Genomic DNA, 19,197 nt, shown 5'->3' with positions numbered 1-19,197 from the left:
TCTTGAGCCAAGAGACATGAATTTTCAACCAAAAGAGAAGATTCTTCTTCCATAAAAGAGAAATTTTCAATCCAAAAGGACGAATTTTCGACAAAACCATTGAATTTTTCATCAAAAGGGATTATTTTAACAAAATAGTTTAAATTTTTAAGAAAGTAATTAACCTTTCAAGAAAATAGCTCACTTTTTACAAATAACTGAATTTTGAACTTAGAGAGATAAATTTTCTACCAGAAGACGAATGAATTCAACGGAAAAAGACGAATTTTTAACAAACTAATTAAATCCTCAACCAACTAGATGAATTTTCAACAAATATGTTTAATTTGCAATCCAAATACTCGATTTTTTCAACAAAATAGTTAAGTTTTCAAGCTAAAAACTCAAATTTAAAAAAAATGTTGACTTTTAAACCGAAAAAGAAGAATTTTTAACAAAAAAGTTAATTTTCAATCAAGAAAGATGAATTTTTAAGCAAAATAGTTCAATTTTCCACTAAAGAAGATAAATTTTCAACTAAAAATGGAATCGTTTCATTTTTACTTTAAAAACTAATTTTGAACCAGTTTAATTTGACTAAAAAACACGAATTTTCTCAAAACAATTGAATCCTTAACTTTAATTATGACTTTAAACAAACAAAATTATTTTATTATTTAAATAGATGAATTTTCAATGAAATAAAGAAATGTCTACCAAAAAGTTAAATTATCAACTTATAAAGAAAAATTTCAACAAAAAATATAAATATTGAACAAAAAAGTTCAATTTCTATGGAATCGTTAATTCTTCAGCCCGAAAATATGATTTTTCAACAAAAAAGTTATTTCAGGACGAAATCGTCCAATTTTTAAATAAAATTTTTATTTTGTCAACAAAAACATAAATTCTCAACGAAACATGTGACATTAGTACTTCAACAAAAAAATATTTTAATTTTAAATAAAAATGTGTTGACTTCAATCAAAAGATTTTCAACTACAAAAAACAAATTTTTAGCGAAATATTAAAATTTTTAATTAAAATTATCAATCTTGCAACAGCAGATTTTCCACCAAAGACTTGAATTTTTAACTAAATTTTGAAATTTTTCACCAAAAAGATCTACAACCAAAAAATAATTTATTCTTTTAAACAAAGTAGTTTAAATTTCAACTAAATATTTGAATTTTTAACGAAAAAGTTGATTCTTTAACCAAGAATAATAATTTCTAATTAAAGAATATCAATTCTCAACAAATAATAAAATGAATTTTCAACGAAGTAGATAAATATTCAACCGAGAAATAACTTTTTGCAACAAAATAATTCAACTTTCAACGAACTTGTTTAATTTTTTACAAGAAAATAAAAATAGTTGTAATTTCAACAAAATAATTACATTTTCAATCCAATATTAGAATTTTTAACAAAAAAGAGATGAATGCCGAACCAAAAATATAATGGTAAACATTTGAAAAACAACAAAAAATTAACTTTCAATCAAGAAGAGTTCAATTTTCTTCTTGGGTTGTATTAATTCAGTTGAATTATAACCAAAAATATCAGAAAAAGGGACAGTTTTTTTAACAGGAGAACGAATACGAGTTCCTTAAAATGTTCTCAAATGAAAAAAAATGTCTAAAGTATTTATTTAAATGTATCCTCATGCGGTTTACAAAAATGTAAAATTTATATTTCTTTTTTAAAAAATAATCCAAAAATTCACTGAATTATAACAAATAGTCACAAGAGTCTCAGAGTGAGTCATAAATCACTGAAAATAGCGGCCTAAACAGTAAAAAAATCCCCTTTACTTGGATTTTTCATTTAAATTTGGTTCATCCCTACCGTGAAATCATATGCCAATTACAAGAAAATATTCGCATCAGTAGAATTCCCGTCAAAATAATCTCAACTCTCGATATAAGAACCATTTCGGACACTGCTTGCAATGACCTTGATCCTAAATCGGAAGGATCCACACCAAAAAAGACAGGGCCACGTGAATAATTTATCCTGGATTTGGACCCATTTTACACGCTTGAATATCGCAAAACCGGGGGTTCTTATAGCGGGAATTGAGTTTAGTATCATACCCAAATAAAAAAAGTGTCAAACAGTGTCCAATAGTGAGTCCGAGCCCTGCATTAATTATCTCGTCTAAAAACTGGAAGCAAAGCTTCTTTGACAATGGGAAAAATGTGTGAATGTGGTTTTGGTGAAAGAAATCCGAACAAGCAATCAAGGTTTAAGGTGACTCGCGAATTGATGGAAGGCACGGGGTAGGATATCAAAAGGGTTTGGGGGTAGTAATTCTCGATGAGTTTCGGGAATTAGTGATCGAACTATCGCTCGTCGGCCAGCCAGTCGCTGGCTGCCCACGCCGGAAGTGGAGTCTCATATTCCCAGCCTGGGCCACAGTAGCGCCAGGCGTGGAGATACATCACCAAATCCGAGGGTTTCGGGTCTCTGTATTTGACTTTGCACTCGTAACAGTGAGGGTCGGTGGTTATCTTTTCGTTTGCAAAAGTAGAGTCTGGAGGTTCTGAGCCTGTCTGGGTGCCGACTGTCACTTTCAGGGATTGAGGTGGTGGTGGTGGTGGCGGCGGGGGTGGTGATTGTTGCTCGGCTTGTGGCTGTTGCTCCTCTTCGGAGAGACCGGGGGTTGAAGAGGGTGAACCTTCTTTGTCTCCGGGTGTCAGGGCTTGTTCTAAATCTAGTTTTGGCTTAAAGAGACTCATGTCGGAGTCCCCGTCCATGCCCAACCAATTTTCTGCGTTGTGGATACCAATCAGGTCTCTCACTAGTTCTTCATCTGTCTTGCCTAGAAATCAAAATTGCAGTTTTTTTTTTTAATTGGAATATTTGTATTTAGCGTTGGAAAGACGTTTTATAAAGATTGTGGAAAAAGTAATAGAGTTTATGATGGTTGTATTAGTTTTCTTTTAGTGAAAATTTAAGGCTTTCTTTTTCTGTTGAAAATTGATCGTTTTTAGTTGAATGTGCAAGTATTTTGTTGACCATTAAATTTCTTGTTAAAAATTCACCTTTTGTGGCTTAAAAGTTTAATAAAAGCAAATTATAAAATCATACTTTTATTCGTTAAAATTTTATGCTGATGTAAAAACGTTTAATATTATGTTTTTAGTTTAAAATTCATCTCTTTGGGTTCAAAGTTCTAATTTTTGGTTGAAAATTAAATTAGTTTATTTTAAATTCCAACTATTTTGTAAAAAAAAGTTATCTTTTTCGGTAAAAATATAATGTACTTAGTTTAAATTTGAACTACTTTGTTAAAAACATTTTTACTTTTTTTGGGTGAAGATTCGCCTAATTGGTTGAAAATTCGTGTATTTTCTTGATAATTCATCATCCTTTCTTGAAAATAATTTTTTATGTGAAGATTCATCATTTTAGTTGAAAATGCAACTAATTTGCTAAAAATTAGTTTTTTTTGTTGAGAATTGATTTTCATAATTGAAAATGTATCTATTTCGTTTGAATTTGAACATTTATATTTTTAATTGAGAAGTGACCCTTTCTGGATAAAAATTAATGTATTTTATTGATAATTTATCTTTTTTGTTGGAAATCATTTTTTTGTGTGAAGATTCATCATTTTAGTTGAAAGAACAACTATGCTGCTAAAAATTCTTTTTTTTTTGACTGAGAATTAATTTTCATAATTGAAAATGTATCTATTTCTCTTGAATTTTAACATTTATATTTTTAAATGAAAAGTGACCTTTTCTGGTTAAAAATTGGTGTATTTTGTTGATTATTCATCTTTTTTGTAGAAAATTAATTTTCTTAGGTAAAAAATACATTTCTTGTTTAAAAATTCAACAATTTAGTCGAATATCCAATTCCTTTCTTAATAATAATTTTTTTGTTGTTGGAAAATTCTTAATTTTAGTCGAAAATTGAAATATTTTGTTAAAAATTCGTTTTTTTTGTTCATTCCCTTTTTATTAAAAAATTTATATTTCTAATTGAAAACTGATCATTTCTGGTTGAAATATCATGTATTTTATTACAAATTGGTCTCTTTTGGTTGAATTTAACACATTTTGATTAAAAATTAAAATCATTTTTTTTATTTTTCGTTGAGAATCCATTTCTTTGTTGATAAATCAAGATTTCTTTACAAATTGAACAATTTAGTCGTAAGATAACCTTTTTCTGTAAAATTCGGCTGTTTTGTAGAAAATTTGTCTTCTTGGCACAAAACTTAAATAAGTTCGTAGAAAATAAATATTTTGATTAAAAATTAACTTTTTTGTTCAACATTTTTTATTGCAATTTTAACTATTTTGTTGAAAATTCATTTCATTCTTATTTAAAAATTGAAGAATTTAATTAAACATTCATCCTTTTTTGTATAAAATTAATCATCTTGGTTAGAAAATTATTCTTCTTGGTTTAAAAAGTAACCCTTTTGGTTAAAAATTCCACAGTTTAGTTAAAAGTTCAAATCTTTCCTTGAAAACCTTTTTTGTTTATGATTCATAATTTTAGTTAAGAATTTAAATATTTTGCTTAAAACTCGCTTTTTTTTATTGAAAATGAATTTTCATAAATGAAAATGTATCTATTTCATTCGTAATTAGAAATTTATATTTTTAATTGAAAATTAAGCTTTTCTGGTTGAAAACTAATGAATTTGTTGAAAATTCATCTTTTTTGTAGAAAATTAATTTTCTTTGTTAAAAAATTAATTTTTTGTTTGTAAATTTAACAATTTAGTTAAATGTTCTTCAATTTCCTACAAACTAATTTTTTTCTTTTAATATTCATAATATTAATTGGAAATTTAATTATTTTGCTAAAAACGTGTATTTTTTTCGTTCAGAATTAATTTTCTTCACTGAAAAAGTAACTACTCCATTTTTGTCGGAAAATTGATACTTTTAAATAAAAACTGATCTTCCCGTGTTGATATTTCATGTATTTTGTTGAAAACTTGTCTCTTTTGGTAAAAAATTTATCTTTTTGGCTCAAAACTTAAACAATTTCATAAAAAATTTAACATTTTGGTTAAAAATTCAACTATTTGTAAAAAATGTATATATTTTGTTGAAAATTCGTCTATTTCGGTAAAAATTAATCTTGTTTGTTGAAAGTTTATAATTTTGGCCGCCAAATCGATTTTTTTTTCAAAACTTAGTTTTTTTTTAGTTGAAATTTACTGGATGAAAATACATTGTTTGTTGAAAACCTAGTTTTTTGAAGTGAAAATTAAACGATTGCATTTTTAGTCGAAAATAAATCTTTTTCAGTTGAAACTGGAACTATTTCATTGAACATTCAGCTTTCTTGATTGAAAAATAACTTTCTTGTTGAAAATTCATATTTTCCGCTTTGAAAATTTAATAGAACCCAACAAGATATTCCAACTACTTTTTATTAAAAGTTCATTTCTTCTTGCTGAAACGTTTACCATTATGTAATTGGTTCCAAATTCATTTCTTGTCATTCAAAACTCTATTATTTGGTTGAAAATTTAATTATTTTGGTTGTGAAAAGTTTGTTATATTTTTGGTGAAAAATTAATTTTTCTCTTGAAAATTTAACTATTTGATTTATGATTGACAAGCTATATTTTCTTTTTTTAAAAATTAAACTACTTGGTTAAAACTTATTGTTTTTTAGTTGAAAATTTAAGCACATAGGTAAAAATTTAAGTATTTTGTCGATAATTCATCTTTTTTGTAGAAAATTAATCTTTATACTTGAAAAATCAATATTTTGGTTCAAAAATCATCCTTTTAGTTGACAATTTAACTATTTTGTTGAAACGTCCTTTGTTTTTTTTTGTTGAAAATTATTCTTATCACTTAAAATGCAACTATTTTATTTTTCTTTAAAAATTTATATTTAAAATTGAAATCTGATTTTCTCTGGTTGATAATCTATATGTTTTGTTGAAAATTGTTTTTTTTTCGTTGACTTCAACATCTTTTGATTAAGAAATTTTAAAATTTGTTGTTGATGTTTTATTTATTATCTGCTTCATTGATTATTCATTTTTATGTTTAAAAATCAAAGTTTTGCTTTTCTAAAATATTTGATTAATGTATTTTAATAAATAAATAAAAAAATATTTTTTGAATTGTTTAAATTTGAGATTTTTTTAGTCAAGATATTTTATAATTCAGAAATTTTCTGCCAGGAGATTTATTATTCGGAAATCTCCAAATTCCGTAATATTCCGTAAATCTCGGGAATTTGATAACTCAGGAATATTTTAATTTAGTAATATTATAAACTCTCAAAAATGTTGTTTAGGGGATTTTCCAATTCGGCAATATTTTAATCTGTTCAGGAATTTTATTATCCGGGGTTTTTCATATTGCCATATTCAGTAATATGATAAACTCCCAGGGATTTTTTTCGGGAATTTTCCAATTCTGTAATATTTTAAATTGTTCCGAAAATTTATTATTCAATAATTTTCAAATACGGTAATATTCAAAATTTTTGGGAATCTTTTTTTTCGGGAATTTTACAACTCGCTAATATTACTGTTCGGGAGTTTTATTCTTCGGGAATTTTCCCATTCTACAATATTTTAATTTATTCGGGAATTTTATTATCCCGGAATTTTCAAATTCGGTAATAATATAAACTGTTCGGGAATTTTTAAATTCAGTAATATTTTAAACTCTGAGGAAAATGTATTATTCGATCATTTTCAAATTCCGTAATATTCTACATTTTTGGAAACCTTTTTCTCGGGTATTTTACAACTCGATAATATTTCTAACCGGTTAGGTATTTTATTATTAGGGAAATTTCCAATTATGTAATATTTTAATCTGCTAGGGAATTTTATTATCCCGGAATTTTCAAATTCGGTAATAATATAAACTGTTTGGGAATTTGTAAATTCGGTAATATTTTTAACTTTTTAGGAATTTCATTATTCGGGAATTTTCAAATTCGATAATATTATAAACTTTTCGGAATTTTATTTGTCGGGAATTTTCCAATTCGATAATATTATAAACTTTTCGGGAATTTTATTATTCAGGAATTTTTATTATTTTAGTATTAGAATTATTTAATATCATTCGGGAATTTCCAAGCCGTTAATATTATAAACTGTTTGGAAATTTTCTTATTTGGGAATTTTAGTATTCGAGAATTTTCCAATTCGGTAATTTTATTTTTCTAAATTTGATACATTGTTTTTTTTTCTTACCTATATCGCCTCCCTTTCCTTTTTGAGGTCCAAAGACGACGTGATTGTAAAGAGGATCGTTAACGACCGGATAACCAAGGTACTGAAGATGTACTCGAATCTGGTGCATTCTGCCTGTCTGAGGTTTACAAAGAACCACGGAAGATTTTCCGTTGTAACTAAGCCGCTTGAACTTCGTCAGACAGTCCTTGCCTTTTTCAGACACTTTGCACACACCGATTTTATATGAGACGACCTCAATCGGCTCTTGACAAACTACCTCTTCCTCTGGGAATTCACCTTCTACTCGACACACGTACTGCTTATGGACCTGAAAATTAACAATTTTCATTCATTAATTTCGTATATTCAAAATTTTCTCATTTAACAGGGTGGTCACAAAATTTCATTTTCAAAATTCCCGCAATTTTCACTGATCAATTTTTTATTTTCCCTGACCATTAACATTCAGACAAAATAAAAAATTGCGAATTATAATTGAAAAATTTTAAAATTATTTATTTCACCCAAAAAGATGAGTTTTTAACAAAATAGTTAAATTTTTTAAGAAATTTTTCAAGTTTAAACTAAAGAGTCGATTTTTCAAACAACAAAGGTTGAAAATCAACCGAAAATAGTTAATTATTTTAAAAAATTCTTGAATTTTCAAACTTGAAGTCGAATATTACCGAAAAAAGTTGTCTTTTAAACTCAAAAAGATGAATTTTAAACAAAAATGTTAATCATCATTAGAAAAGTTAATTTTCAATAAGAAAAATTAATTTTTAACTAAACACTTTATTATTTACAACCAAACAGTTCAACCTTAAAGCACAAAGTTGAAATTTCAAACTAAAAAGTTGAATTTTCAACAAAAAGATTCATTCTGAACAAATATATTTCTCGCCATTTCAACCAAAAAATCAGTAATTTTTATAAAAATAGTGGAATTTTTAACCGGAGTTAAATTTACCGAAAAATAATCCAATTTTCTACAAAAGAATCGAATTTTTTACAAAATTGTTGAATTTTCAACCTACAAATATGAATTTTCAAACAAAACCGGTTGGATTTTCAACCAAACAGTTGAATTTTTAAACTAAGAAGTCGAATGTTCTAGAAAACACTTGACTTTTAAACTCAAAAAGATGAATTTTCAAAACAAATTAATTATCGAATAAAAAAGTTAATTTCCATTTTTTAAATATTATTTTGTAACCGAACAGTTGCATTTACTTATAAATAGCTCAACTTTAAAGCGAAAAAAAAGAATGATCAACGAAACAGATGAACTTTTAACTAAGTGATTAAATTTTCAATGTAAAAACTTTAATTTTCAACAAAAAGATTGATTCTGAGGCACAAATGTTATTAGTTAAATATTTCAACAAACAAAAAAAACGATCTTTCAACAAAATAGTTAAATTTCCACCAGAGTTTAATTTCCCATAGAATAATTAAACTTTTAACAAAAGATTTAAATTTTGAACGAAACTGTTGAATTTTCTACCCACAAAAATGAATTTTCAATCAAAAATATAAATTTTCAACAAACCGATAATTATCAAAAAAAGTACTTTTCGAAAAATGTAATTTTCAATTAATTAAATAATTTGTAACCAAGCAGTTACATTTACAAACGAATAGTTGAACTTTAAAGCAAAAGAGATGAGTTGTCAAGAAAATTGTTCAACTTCCAACCAAATGATGGAATTTTTCAGCTAAAAAGTTAAATTTTTAACAAAAAGATTAATTCTCAATAAAAAAATGTTTTAGTTTATATTTCAACAACAAAAAAAGCGATTTCGAATTCCAGAATTTTTTATTTTCGTCCCACCCTAGTAGATATCCTGATCAGTTCAATATTTTTAGTGAAATATTAATTATTAATGAATAAAATATGAATGAAAATACCTGTCGGTTGCGAATTTGATGTTCCATTTGCCTAGCTTTCTTCGGTGTTCTTCCAAAAAGAAGAATTCCACTAGTTAATCTGTCCAGCCTGTGAATTGTTCTAAGATTCTTCAAGTTGTATTCCTTGGCTAAGATAAACACCACGGTATTGTGCCGGTATCGACCGCATGGGTGAACCTGAAATCACAAGATACCGTTCTAAATAGATCTCAATCAAAACAGAACATCTGCTCATCTATTTCCGGGGCGAATGAAAAATTTCGGAAAATAAATATCCCGAAGCTGTAAAATTCCCGAAAAAGAAAATATACGATATAGAAAATTCCTGAAATTAACAAAATTGCCGAAATATAAAAATCTCTTTTTGAAAAATTCTCGAATTATAAAATTTCCAAATAAAGTATAGTATTTCCGAATTTGAAAATTCCCGAATAATAAAATCGCCTGAAGAAATTTGCCTAGTTATAAAATATCCAATACTGCAAAATTATGGACACAAGAAAATTATAAAATTTGAACATTTGAAAAAATTTGGTTTAACAAGTCATATTTATTTATCAAAAATATAATCATGAAATGTTTTAGTGTATATAGAAAATTCCCAAAATTAAAAAATTGCCGAAATATAAAAATCTCTCTTTGACAAATTCTCGAATTATAAAATTTCCGAATAATGTACAGTTTTACCGAACTTAAAAACTCCCGAATAATAAAATTTCTTAAGAAAGCTGCCAAGTTATAAAATGTCCGATACTGCAAAATTATCGACACTAGAAAATGATCTACTTTAAACATTTGAAATTTTTTTTGAACAAATCATATTTATTTATTAAAAATATAATCATGAAATGTTTTATTGAATTTTTTTTAAATTTAAATTTGAAATAAAAATAATGGAAAGAAAATATATTTCTCAATGAAAAAGAACAATACAAGATTTTTTACTAAAAGAGCAATAATAAAAAAAATTTGCATTGAGATATTTTTATTTTAAAATTTAAAAAATATATAAAATGTTTGAAAATTTCTCTTTTGATGGAAATATTTCATTATTGTATTTTTCATAAGTAAGTAATATTAATTAAGAAATTTTTTTTTTATTGTTTCCATATCTGAATTTTTATAATTCCGGAATTTTCTAGTGTCGGGAATTTGACAATGTCGAATATCTTATAATTCGGAAATTTTCTGTACAGAGATTCATTATTTGGAAATTTTAAAATGCGGAAATATTATAAACTGCTCGGCAATTTTTCGATTCGGCATTTTTATATTTCGGCAATTTAATCACTTGAGGAATTTTCTATTTTGAATATTTTCGTTTTCGGGAATTTTACAGCCTCGGGAATTTTATTTGTCAGGATTTTTCAGTCATCCTCTATTTCCATTAACATTATAAATTTAAAAACATTCATTCTTTCATGCATCTATTTCAATATTACGTTATTAATAGAATGTCTCATTCACAATAGATTAGCTCTAAGATTCAAGTACAACAGACAGATTTAGTCATTTTAATAATTTTCTGAAAAAGTCTTCTTGCAATTCAACTTTAATTAATGAAAAAATTAATAATTGAGGAAAAGTAACGCTATCTAAAAAAATCGTGTAACAATCGATATGCTGTAAAAATGTTGCACACATTTTTGTCAAGAAAATTTTTTTAAAATTTAAATCTATAAACTCTTTTTAATAATGAATATTATTTAAGAAGAATTTTCACATAAAATCAGAAAGTTTTGTTATTTTTTTACCAGAAATCAGTATTTTCAATCGTTAAAGTGAAATAAATTGCAATAAAATTGACGTCATGATTGCTGGAAATATGGTCAAGATTATAGGAACATTGACCTTCATATTTCATGATTTTCTCTTTGTTTCAAAAACTTAATACTAAATTACATTTCGATTTGTTAGAATCTTTTTCTATACTCGATTACAGACGATTCAACATTTTTTTTAGAAAATGTGGTAAAAAAATAACAATTGCTTATTTTCTATGTCAATCTGGGTCTCTTAATTATATAGTTATGCAAATGAAGTCTTTTGTAATTTATTTTCCCTGCGGTTTCCGTAGCCAATATTAATTGCTAGGCAAGAAAATGAAGTCGCTAGAAACTATGGAAATTCACTTTCAACAAAAAAATGAGAAAATTAAAATCGTGTTTAACTTTCAAAATTTTAGTTTGAAATAATGCAAACTTGAATATTAAATTATACTTCTCAAAATTTCCAGTACTCAACTGAAAATTTGATTTTTGCACTTTTCCAATTATCTTCTACTGGAAATTATTCAATTTTACATGTCAAATAATTTGTTTAATTACATAATTATGTGTTTTAGTATTAAGGAACTGATTAGTTACTTCAAAATTAAAAGGCATTTGGTTGATAATTATTCATATCTTCTAGTTAATAAAATATCACTTTCTATTATAGACATTGGGTATTTAGGAGTCAACAGAAAATTTATAATATGAAAAATTTTTAATAATAAATCTTCAACATTGAACTACTAAAAAAAACGTTTAAAATGCATACCTTTGAAATATAATTCTTGGCAACCGAGTACTTTGCATTTCTATATTAGCATATTTCAAGAATTTTAAATTGTAACTCTTCAAAATTGCAGAAATTTGAATAGTAAATCCTTGTAATTGAAGAGTTTTTAATTTTTAAATTTACATTTAAATAATAATTTAATAACATGATTAAATCATAATTAAACTAATTTGAAACTTTATCAAATTAGAAGATTAAGAATTAAAGAGTCTTGACTATTGATCTATAAAATAATAAAAAATTGAGAATTTTTATATCTATTCTTTCAAATTGAATAGTTTATAGTTGCAGATTTTAACAATTATAGAACTTTAACTGTGAATCATTAAAATTGTATAGTTTTTAGTTTTGAAAATGTATACCATAATTAAAACTTATCACTAAAATCCAAGAGTTTTCATTTATAATTTTGCAAAATTGTAGAACTTTAAACTGTAAATTGTATCAAATTGAAATGCTTTTAATTTTGACAATATAAAATTAAAAATGATGCCAACTTAAAAATTTACAAATTAAAAACTCTCCAATCGTAATGCTTTACATCCGAAATCTTCAATTTAGAAGATTCAGATTAGAAAATTGTTTAAAAATGCAAATCTTGAAAATTCAAGAATTTCAAATTGAAAATTGTGTCAATTTAAGAATTTTAAATTTAAAAACTTTAAAGTTGAACTAATAAAAATAAATGTTCAAAATTTCATGCATTTAATTTACACGAATATTTAAAAATAAAGTTTTTAATTTTTGCAATTTACATTTAAAAATTATGCAAGTTATAAGATTCACTACTAAAATTCTGTCATTTTAATGCTTAATTGGAAACTTGACTTTTAATATGCGATATCATGAAAATCATCAAATTTTAATAATTTTTATTTAAACATTTTTTAAATATAGGAGTTTTCGATTAAAAATATTCAAAATTAAACTATAACAATGAGAACTTGACTGTTGATCGAAATAACCCCAATTTAAGAATGTTTATTTATACATCTTTTGAAATTAAATAGTTTTTAATTTTACAATTAAAAATTCTGTAATTTTCATGATTTAAATTAGAATTTTCTTCAAGTTAGAAAATTTAGAACTGAAAACTTGACTTCTGACCTTCAAAATCATCACAATTTAAGAAATCTAACTTATGAATTTCTGAAACTAAGGATTTTTTAATTGTAAATCTTCACAATTGAACTATTAAACAAGAACATTCAAAAATACATCAATTTAAACTACATACATTAAAAATGGAAGGATATTCAATTGGAAATCTTTCAGATAGATCTATTTCAAAAAGAAGTTCAACATTGAATGATTTTAAACTATAAATATTTAAAACAAAACAAAGTTGGCGAATTTTACGTTGATATTAGTAATTTTCTTCTTTGCTTCTAATTCCGACTGAGATGAAATCTTATGTTTAACCCTTGTGTAACCAACCAAATAAATTTACATTATTGGCAACCAGGTATCCGGGTATCCACGTACGAATTTGTGGCTAAAATTGCACTGTAACTTAAAAGTTTTTGTATGTATTAGATGCATATTGAATTATTTACGGACAAAGAAGGTATTTTAAGCTAAACCAAATTGTAGAATTTGTACAATGAACTTTAAAATCCAAAGTCAGACATAAAACGCGGAGGCTGTACCGTGAATTTCTTCATTTTTTGAAGTTCAGATGTATTGAGTGGAAAAAGTAAAAAGTAAAAATAAAAATTAAAAGTAAAGTTGAAAAGTAAGTAAAAGTAAAGTACACCTGAAAAACATCCTAGAGAGCTTTTGAAACTATTTTAGTTAGAAAACCAGTTACGTTTAGTGTATATCGTCTACGCAAAGAAGTAAGACATGTAACCTATAGATTTATTTTGTTCAATGTCTTTTATAAACTGTTAATTAAATTTTCATTATTCGTGATTATTAAATAACGGCCAATAGTTTTAATTTTTCGCCCTTTATGTGGAATCCGAAAAGATGGAAGAGATATCGAGATCATTATTATTATATTCATTTTGTTTGATAAATACACAATTAAAATGAATATTATTTAGTGTTAAATATTTTTTTATTCTTATTTACTCCTGTTTTTGCATGAAAAGATATTAATTTCGTGATAAATTACATAAAGTCCATTATTTGTCTATGCAGGTAATTGAAAAAAGTATTGCAAAAAAATTTCCAGAAAAATAGTTTTTATTTCACTAAACTAAAAGAAATAAAAACAATTGTGGCAAATGAAGACATGCTAGTTCCCCTCATTCTTTGCGTGCATTGTAAGTTTTTAACCACTAGTTTACCAACCCTTTTCCCTCGGAAATAACTGTTCATATTCAAGACAGACAGTTTGTTACTGAAAGGTGGTATTTTACAATTGTGTTCTTTTACTGCTTTAACGAAAAGCCCGAACTTTGATGCAATAACAACTTGTCTAGCGTGTTCTCATTTCTGTTAGAAAACTCATTAAACTCGATATTTGCTTCAGTCAGAAAATCTTCTCTGGAATATGTTGATTTATAGCTATAAACACCTAAAAGGTTCAACGAGTTCCGACATTTCTCTAATCGGAAAATAATGGCTAACAAAAAGAACTTTGATTTTTTTCCCCTCTTTACCCCTATTTAGAAAACTCCCTTTCCCTACCCCCTTTCTTACTTTTCAATTTCATGTTAATTCTTTTTATTACCATCTAATATATTTTTTAATGAGAATTCAGCTCTTCGGTTAAACTTTGAATTATTTTTCTGTTGATAATTGAACGATTTATAAAAAGTCATCTTTAATGGTTGAAAATTCAACTGTTTGGTTAAAAGATGATTAAAGATTCGTTTCTTTGTTTGAAAATTTTTATATTTTATTGAAAATAAGCTATTTTCATATAAAATTCATATTTTCGGGTGGAAAATTTAACTATTTTTTAGCTAATTAATATTTTTGGTTGAAGATGTACCTTTTTTGGTTAAAAGTTGAAACACTTTTCTATTACTTTATTTTTAAATGAAAATTCATCTTTTTTATTTAACAATTAAACTAATTGTTTTCAAATTTACGTAATTTATTGAGAATTCTTCCTTTTTGGTAAAAAATTAATGCTGTTGGTTGAAGATTCATTTTTCTTGTTAAAAATTCAACTAATCTTGGTAAAGGTCTAAATATTTTGTTCAAAATTAATTTTTTTTGTTGAATATCCACCTAGGTTTGAAAATTTAACTATTTTGTTCAAGCTCGTTTTTCTTCATTAAAATAATATTTTTTATGTGAAAACTTAACTGTTTCATTTTTTGTAAAAAATTTATTCTTTATACAACGAAAAATTAAAGTATTAAGTTGAAAAATTATGAATTTTTATTAAAAATTTGTCTTTTTAGGTAGAAATTTATTCTTCGTTGTTGAAAATCCATCCTTTTGTTTGAAAATTCATTTTTGAATGTTGAAAATGAAGGTATTTGACTCAAAATGAATTTTTTCGTTAAATATTGTTTGTATTATATTAATTTTCTCGAATAATACTGTACAATAATTTAATCAAATTGGTATTTTTTGCAGGGAATGTAAAGTGTAATGATTATTAGTTTTTTCTTCAGTCTGAGGTTTTATTTTTTCAAATATTACTTGATCCTTGAATAACAATTAATCTGTAATAATATAGCTACACAATTTATTATTCAAACATTTTTTTAAATGAAATAATGTCCTTGACTTAAAACTTCATTTCTCCTTGTGAGAAAAACTCTTAATATTTCTTTTTCTCAAGGAGAAATCATGGTCAACGAGCAAAGGATACGAAATCAACGATCTCTTATCTGCCAACCAGGCTTGCCAAGAACGTCTTTTTCTACTAACAAGTAGTTTCAACTCAGGTCAGTCTCATGTTATCATGTAAGAGGGAAAGTTGTTTAAACCACTTTTCCATTTTTTTTGCTATACAATCATATTTAACGTTCCTAAACAAATCTTATCACGAGTAATATGAAAAATGAAATCTGTAATAAACAAACTTATATCTTCTAATTATTAGAAAGCCCTGAATTCAAACATTTTTACTTAACAAAATTTTCAAATTAAACTTAAATTAAATACTATTATTATAGTTAGTTACTATTACATCATTTACAGGCAAAAATACTTTCAAACCATGGGAAATTGGGTGATTTTTCACGAAAATATGAGAATAGGAGCGAAATGCATATTTAAAATAAAATTAAGGTAGGTACCAGATTCCAAGGGTTTCAAGTGGAAATATATTGCATTTTTTAAAAATAATTAAATCTGCAACAAAAAAAGGTAATTTTTCATCAAAAAATTAAATTTCCACTAAAATATTTGAATTTAAATGTTTCAAACAAAAAGAAATTAATTTCAACCAAAAGAGATGAATTTTGAACAAAATAATTAAATTTTCAAGCAAAAAGTAAAATTTTTAATAAAAAGAGATTATTTCTTCATAAAAAATATAATACTTTGCTACTAAAAAGAAAGAAATTTTAATTAAAAAATTACTTTCTAACAAAGTGGTTGAAATTTCAACAAAATAATTACATTTTAATCTCAATGAGTAGATTATACAAATAAATAATATGATTCACAATACTTTTTTTAATCGTACTTAATTTAGCAAAAGTGGAAATTGCCTTGCGTAATCAATGACTAATATGTTTATTGGTGCATAAACGACGTTACACTTACGGTTAAATATACTTTACAGCCAACCAGCTGTTGAAAGCATCTACTTCAATATATTTTCATACATATGTACACCTCTTTCTAAAACTGAATTAGCGAAAATTTTCAACTCGAAAAACGCTTCACTACAAGGAGGGATGAACCGCTTCGATTTTTCGTGTACACTATATTACAATATGACAGGATTTAAATAATATTGCAGTAGATTACAGGAGATTATATAAGGTTATATGGAATTAGTGAAGATTACACGGGATTATATAAGATTACATCATATTACATAACATTACATATTGGATTACACAAAATAACACGGGATTACATGAAATTTCAAAAGATTAATAATAATAATAAATTCACTAATAATATCAGGGACTGCGTAGAAATTTAACCTCAAAATAGTTCCAAAAAATTAACTGATACTTAATTTCTTTCTTAAATTTGTTTTCGTGCCAAAATGAGATGTCTGGAAAAAATTGTCTACGATTTTATGAATTAAAATGATATTATCATTCATGTATTATAAAAGGAAAAATATAATTATGTATGAAACAAACTGAAGACTTTCAAAATATAATTATCCTAAACATATTTTTCGTAATTCAGTTTTTTCTTAACGTCGCTTCTTACCGATTTTTCAAAAATGGTAGAATAGTAATACATCACGAGTTATTTTTTCAGGAAAAATATTCCCCTAAAACTGTACTGTTTCCACTTCTGAAAATAAGTGAATAATCTTCAAATATATTTATTTATCAACAAAATTATTTAACAAAGAATTGACTTAACGGTTTCAGCCATAGAAAAATTTAGATTTATCATTTTTAATTGTCGAAGTGTATAAAATATTATCCGAAAAAAAAGGCCATCACTTGTTACAATTTCAGCATTTTTCAAAAATAGTTAAGTAGTAATAGTAAGAGAAAATTCAGTTGCAAAAAACATTACTAAGATAAATATTTTTTCTATGTCTTGAATATTTTAAATTTTAAATTATGTTTTCTATTTGAAATAACGTTATTAATAATATTATTTTGATTCTTAAAATCATAAAGAAACTTTTTTTCAGAAATCTGTTTTTTGACAAGGTAGAATAAACAAATAATGTTTAAATTTTTTAATTTGTTGTAATCAAGTTTTTCATACCTATTAAATTTTTGTGTTGAGAAATGCAGTATATTCTTCGAATGTCATGGAATATTTGAAACGAAAAAATTCAATAATAATTTAGCGATACAAAAATAGTAAGGGACTTAAAGCCTATAAAGGTACCACTATTAAGTAATTAATATTTTTGTTCTGAATTAATTGAACCCAATAAGAATATCCAACTATTTTCGGTTGAATATTAATTCTTTTTATTATCATTTATTATATTTCTTTAAGAAAATTCTGTTTTTCAATTCAAAGTTTAATTATTTGGTTGAAAACTTAACCATTCTGTTGAAAATAACCTTTTTTCATAAAAAATTCATATTTTCGGGCAGAAAATTTAACTATTTTATTGAACATTTCTTTTTTTGGATAGGAAATTCGTCCTTAAGGATAAAAAATTCATCTGTCGGTAAAAGTAATCTTTTTTAATTTGAAGTTAATAATTTGTAATTGAAAATTTGTATATATTGTTGGTTTACACATCATCTCTTTTAGTTAAATATTTGATTACTCTATTGATAATTATACTGATTAAAAAAAACTATTTTGTTGAAATTTAACTTTTTTAGTAAAAAAAAAAAAATCATATTTCACGTATTTTCTTGAGAATTCGTCGTCTTTGATATAAAATTAATCTTCTTGGTTAAAAATTCATTTTTTTTGTTAAAAATTCAAATATACTTGGTAAAGGTCGAACTATTTTGCTAAAAATTATTCTGTTGTCAAATATCCACCCAAGTTTGAAAATTCAACTATTTGGTTGAAAACTCGTTTTTTAAAAAACTGAAATTACTTTTTGTAACTAAAAACTTAAATGTTTTATTTTTTGTTAAAAATATATACGTTGTATGTAGAAAAATTCAATTATTTGGTGTTATGCAATATTTAAAACGCACTTTTATTTTAGCTATTCTTGGTCAGTGCTAAAAAAACGCTTAATCGCGTGCTTAACGGTGATTTAAAAAGTTCGACATTTTGGGAATACAAGGGATTACACGAGATTACATTGGATTACACAAGACTACAGTGAATACAAGGGATTTCAAAGATTACATGGAAGTACAAAAGATTACAAGGGATTAAATGGGATTACATAGCAGTGCATACTAGATTACAACAGTGGTTTAACCCCTTCGGCCCCCTGTCTTTTTATTAAGTTAGTACCTTTCGAGAATGAAAAAAATTTTTTAATACTTTTTGTCTCAGTTAATATTTGCTTTTTATCTGAAAGCAATTGGAACATTCCTGTGCTATCTGTACAATATTAGAAATGGGAGTTCTTGGCGGAAGATTGTCTCAGGGGACAAGCAGGAAGTGAACGACCTGAAGGAGGAAGAGCAAATGGTCGAAAAGAGTTGTAAGAGCATTTTTCGAAAGAAATACAAGTAATTTCTTCTCGCCATTCCAGAAAAAAGCAATCGTTTTGACAAAATACAACTCATTTGACCTAAGTGTTTCTGGATATTTTCTAAAAGAAAAGCGCTTCTGCTTATAGAAGATATGGATACATTTACCCAAACCAATCACGTTTGGAAAACCATAAACCTACAACAAATTCGAACAGTGTTCCACCAATTTAGCAATTTCAAATATTGCAAAAATGTAATAAAATGCGCAGGCCATTTATAGATCTTGAAAGCCCGGAAAAATGAATTTGAACCATTTTTGAAATACTACTGTCAATACATCATTATTGGTCTTTAAATTAACAATTTCAAATAAAG

The 19,197-nt window shown here is 25.5% G+C and overlaps 1 protein-coding gene across 2 annotated transcripts in view; it reads right to left on the bottom strand.

The window, feature by feature from the left end:
- Positions 1-1,530: 1,530 nt before the first annotated feature.
- LOC117168051 (RNA pseudouridylate synthase domain-containing protein 2-like) overlaps positions 1,531-19,197 on the bottom strand; it is a 485,526-nt gene continuing 467,859 nt past the window's right edge. For both annotated transcript variants that reach the window (XM_033353396.1, XM_033353397.1), the window contains 3 exons: positions 9,080-9,256; positions 7,187-7,496; positions 1,531-2,806 (listed from right to left, as the gene is read on the bottom strand). In XM_033353396.1, coding sequence (XP_033209287.1) covers positions 2,328-2,806; positions 7,187-7,496; positions 9,080-9,256 — 966 coding nt within the window. In that variant the 3' untranslated portion in view covers positions 1,531-2,327. The remainder of the gene's footprint in view (positions 2,807-7,186; positions 7,497-9,079; positions 9,257-19,197) is intronic.

The sequence above is a fragment of the Belonocnema kinseyi genome, chromosome 2 (genome assembly GCF_010883055.1).
Source record: "Belonocnema kinseyi isolate 2016_QV_RU_SX_M_011 chromosome 2, B_treatae_v1, whole genome shotgun sequence".
Classification (NCBI taxonomy): Eukaryota; Metazoa; Arthropoda; class Insecta; order Hymenoptera; family Cynipidae; genus Belonocnema; species Belonocnema kinseyi.
Note: the sequence above shows the minus strand (reverse complement) of the source record. Positions and strands in the feature narration are given on the sequence as shown.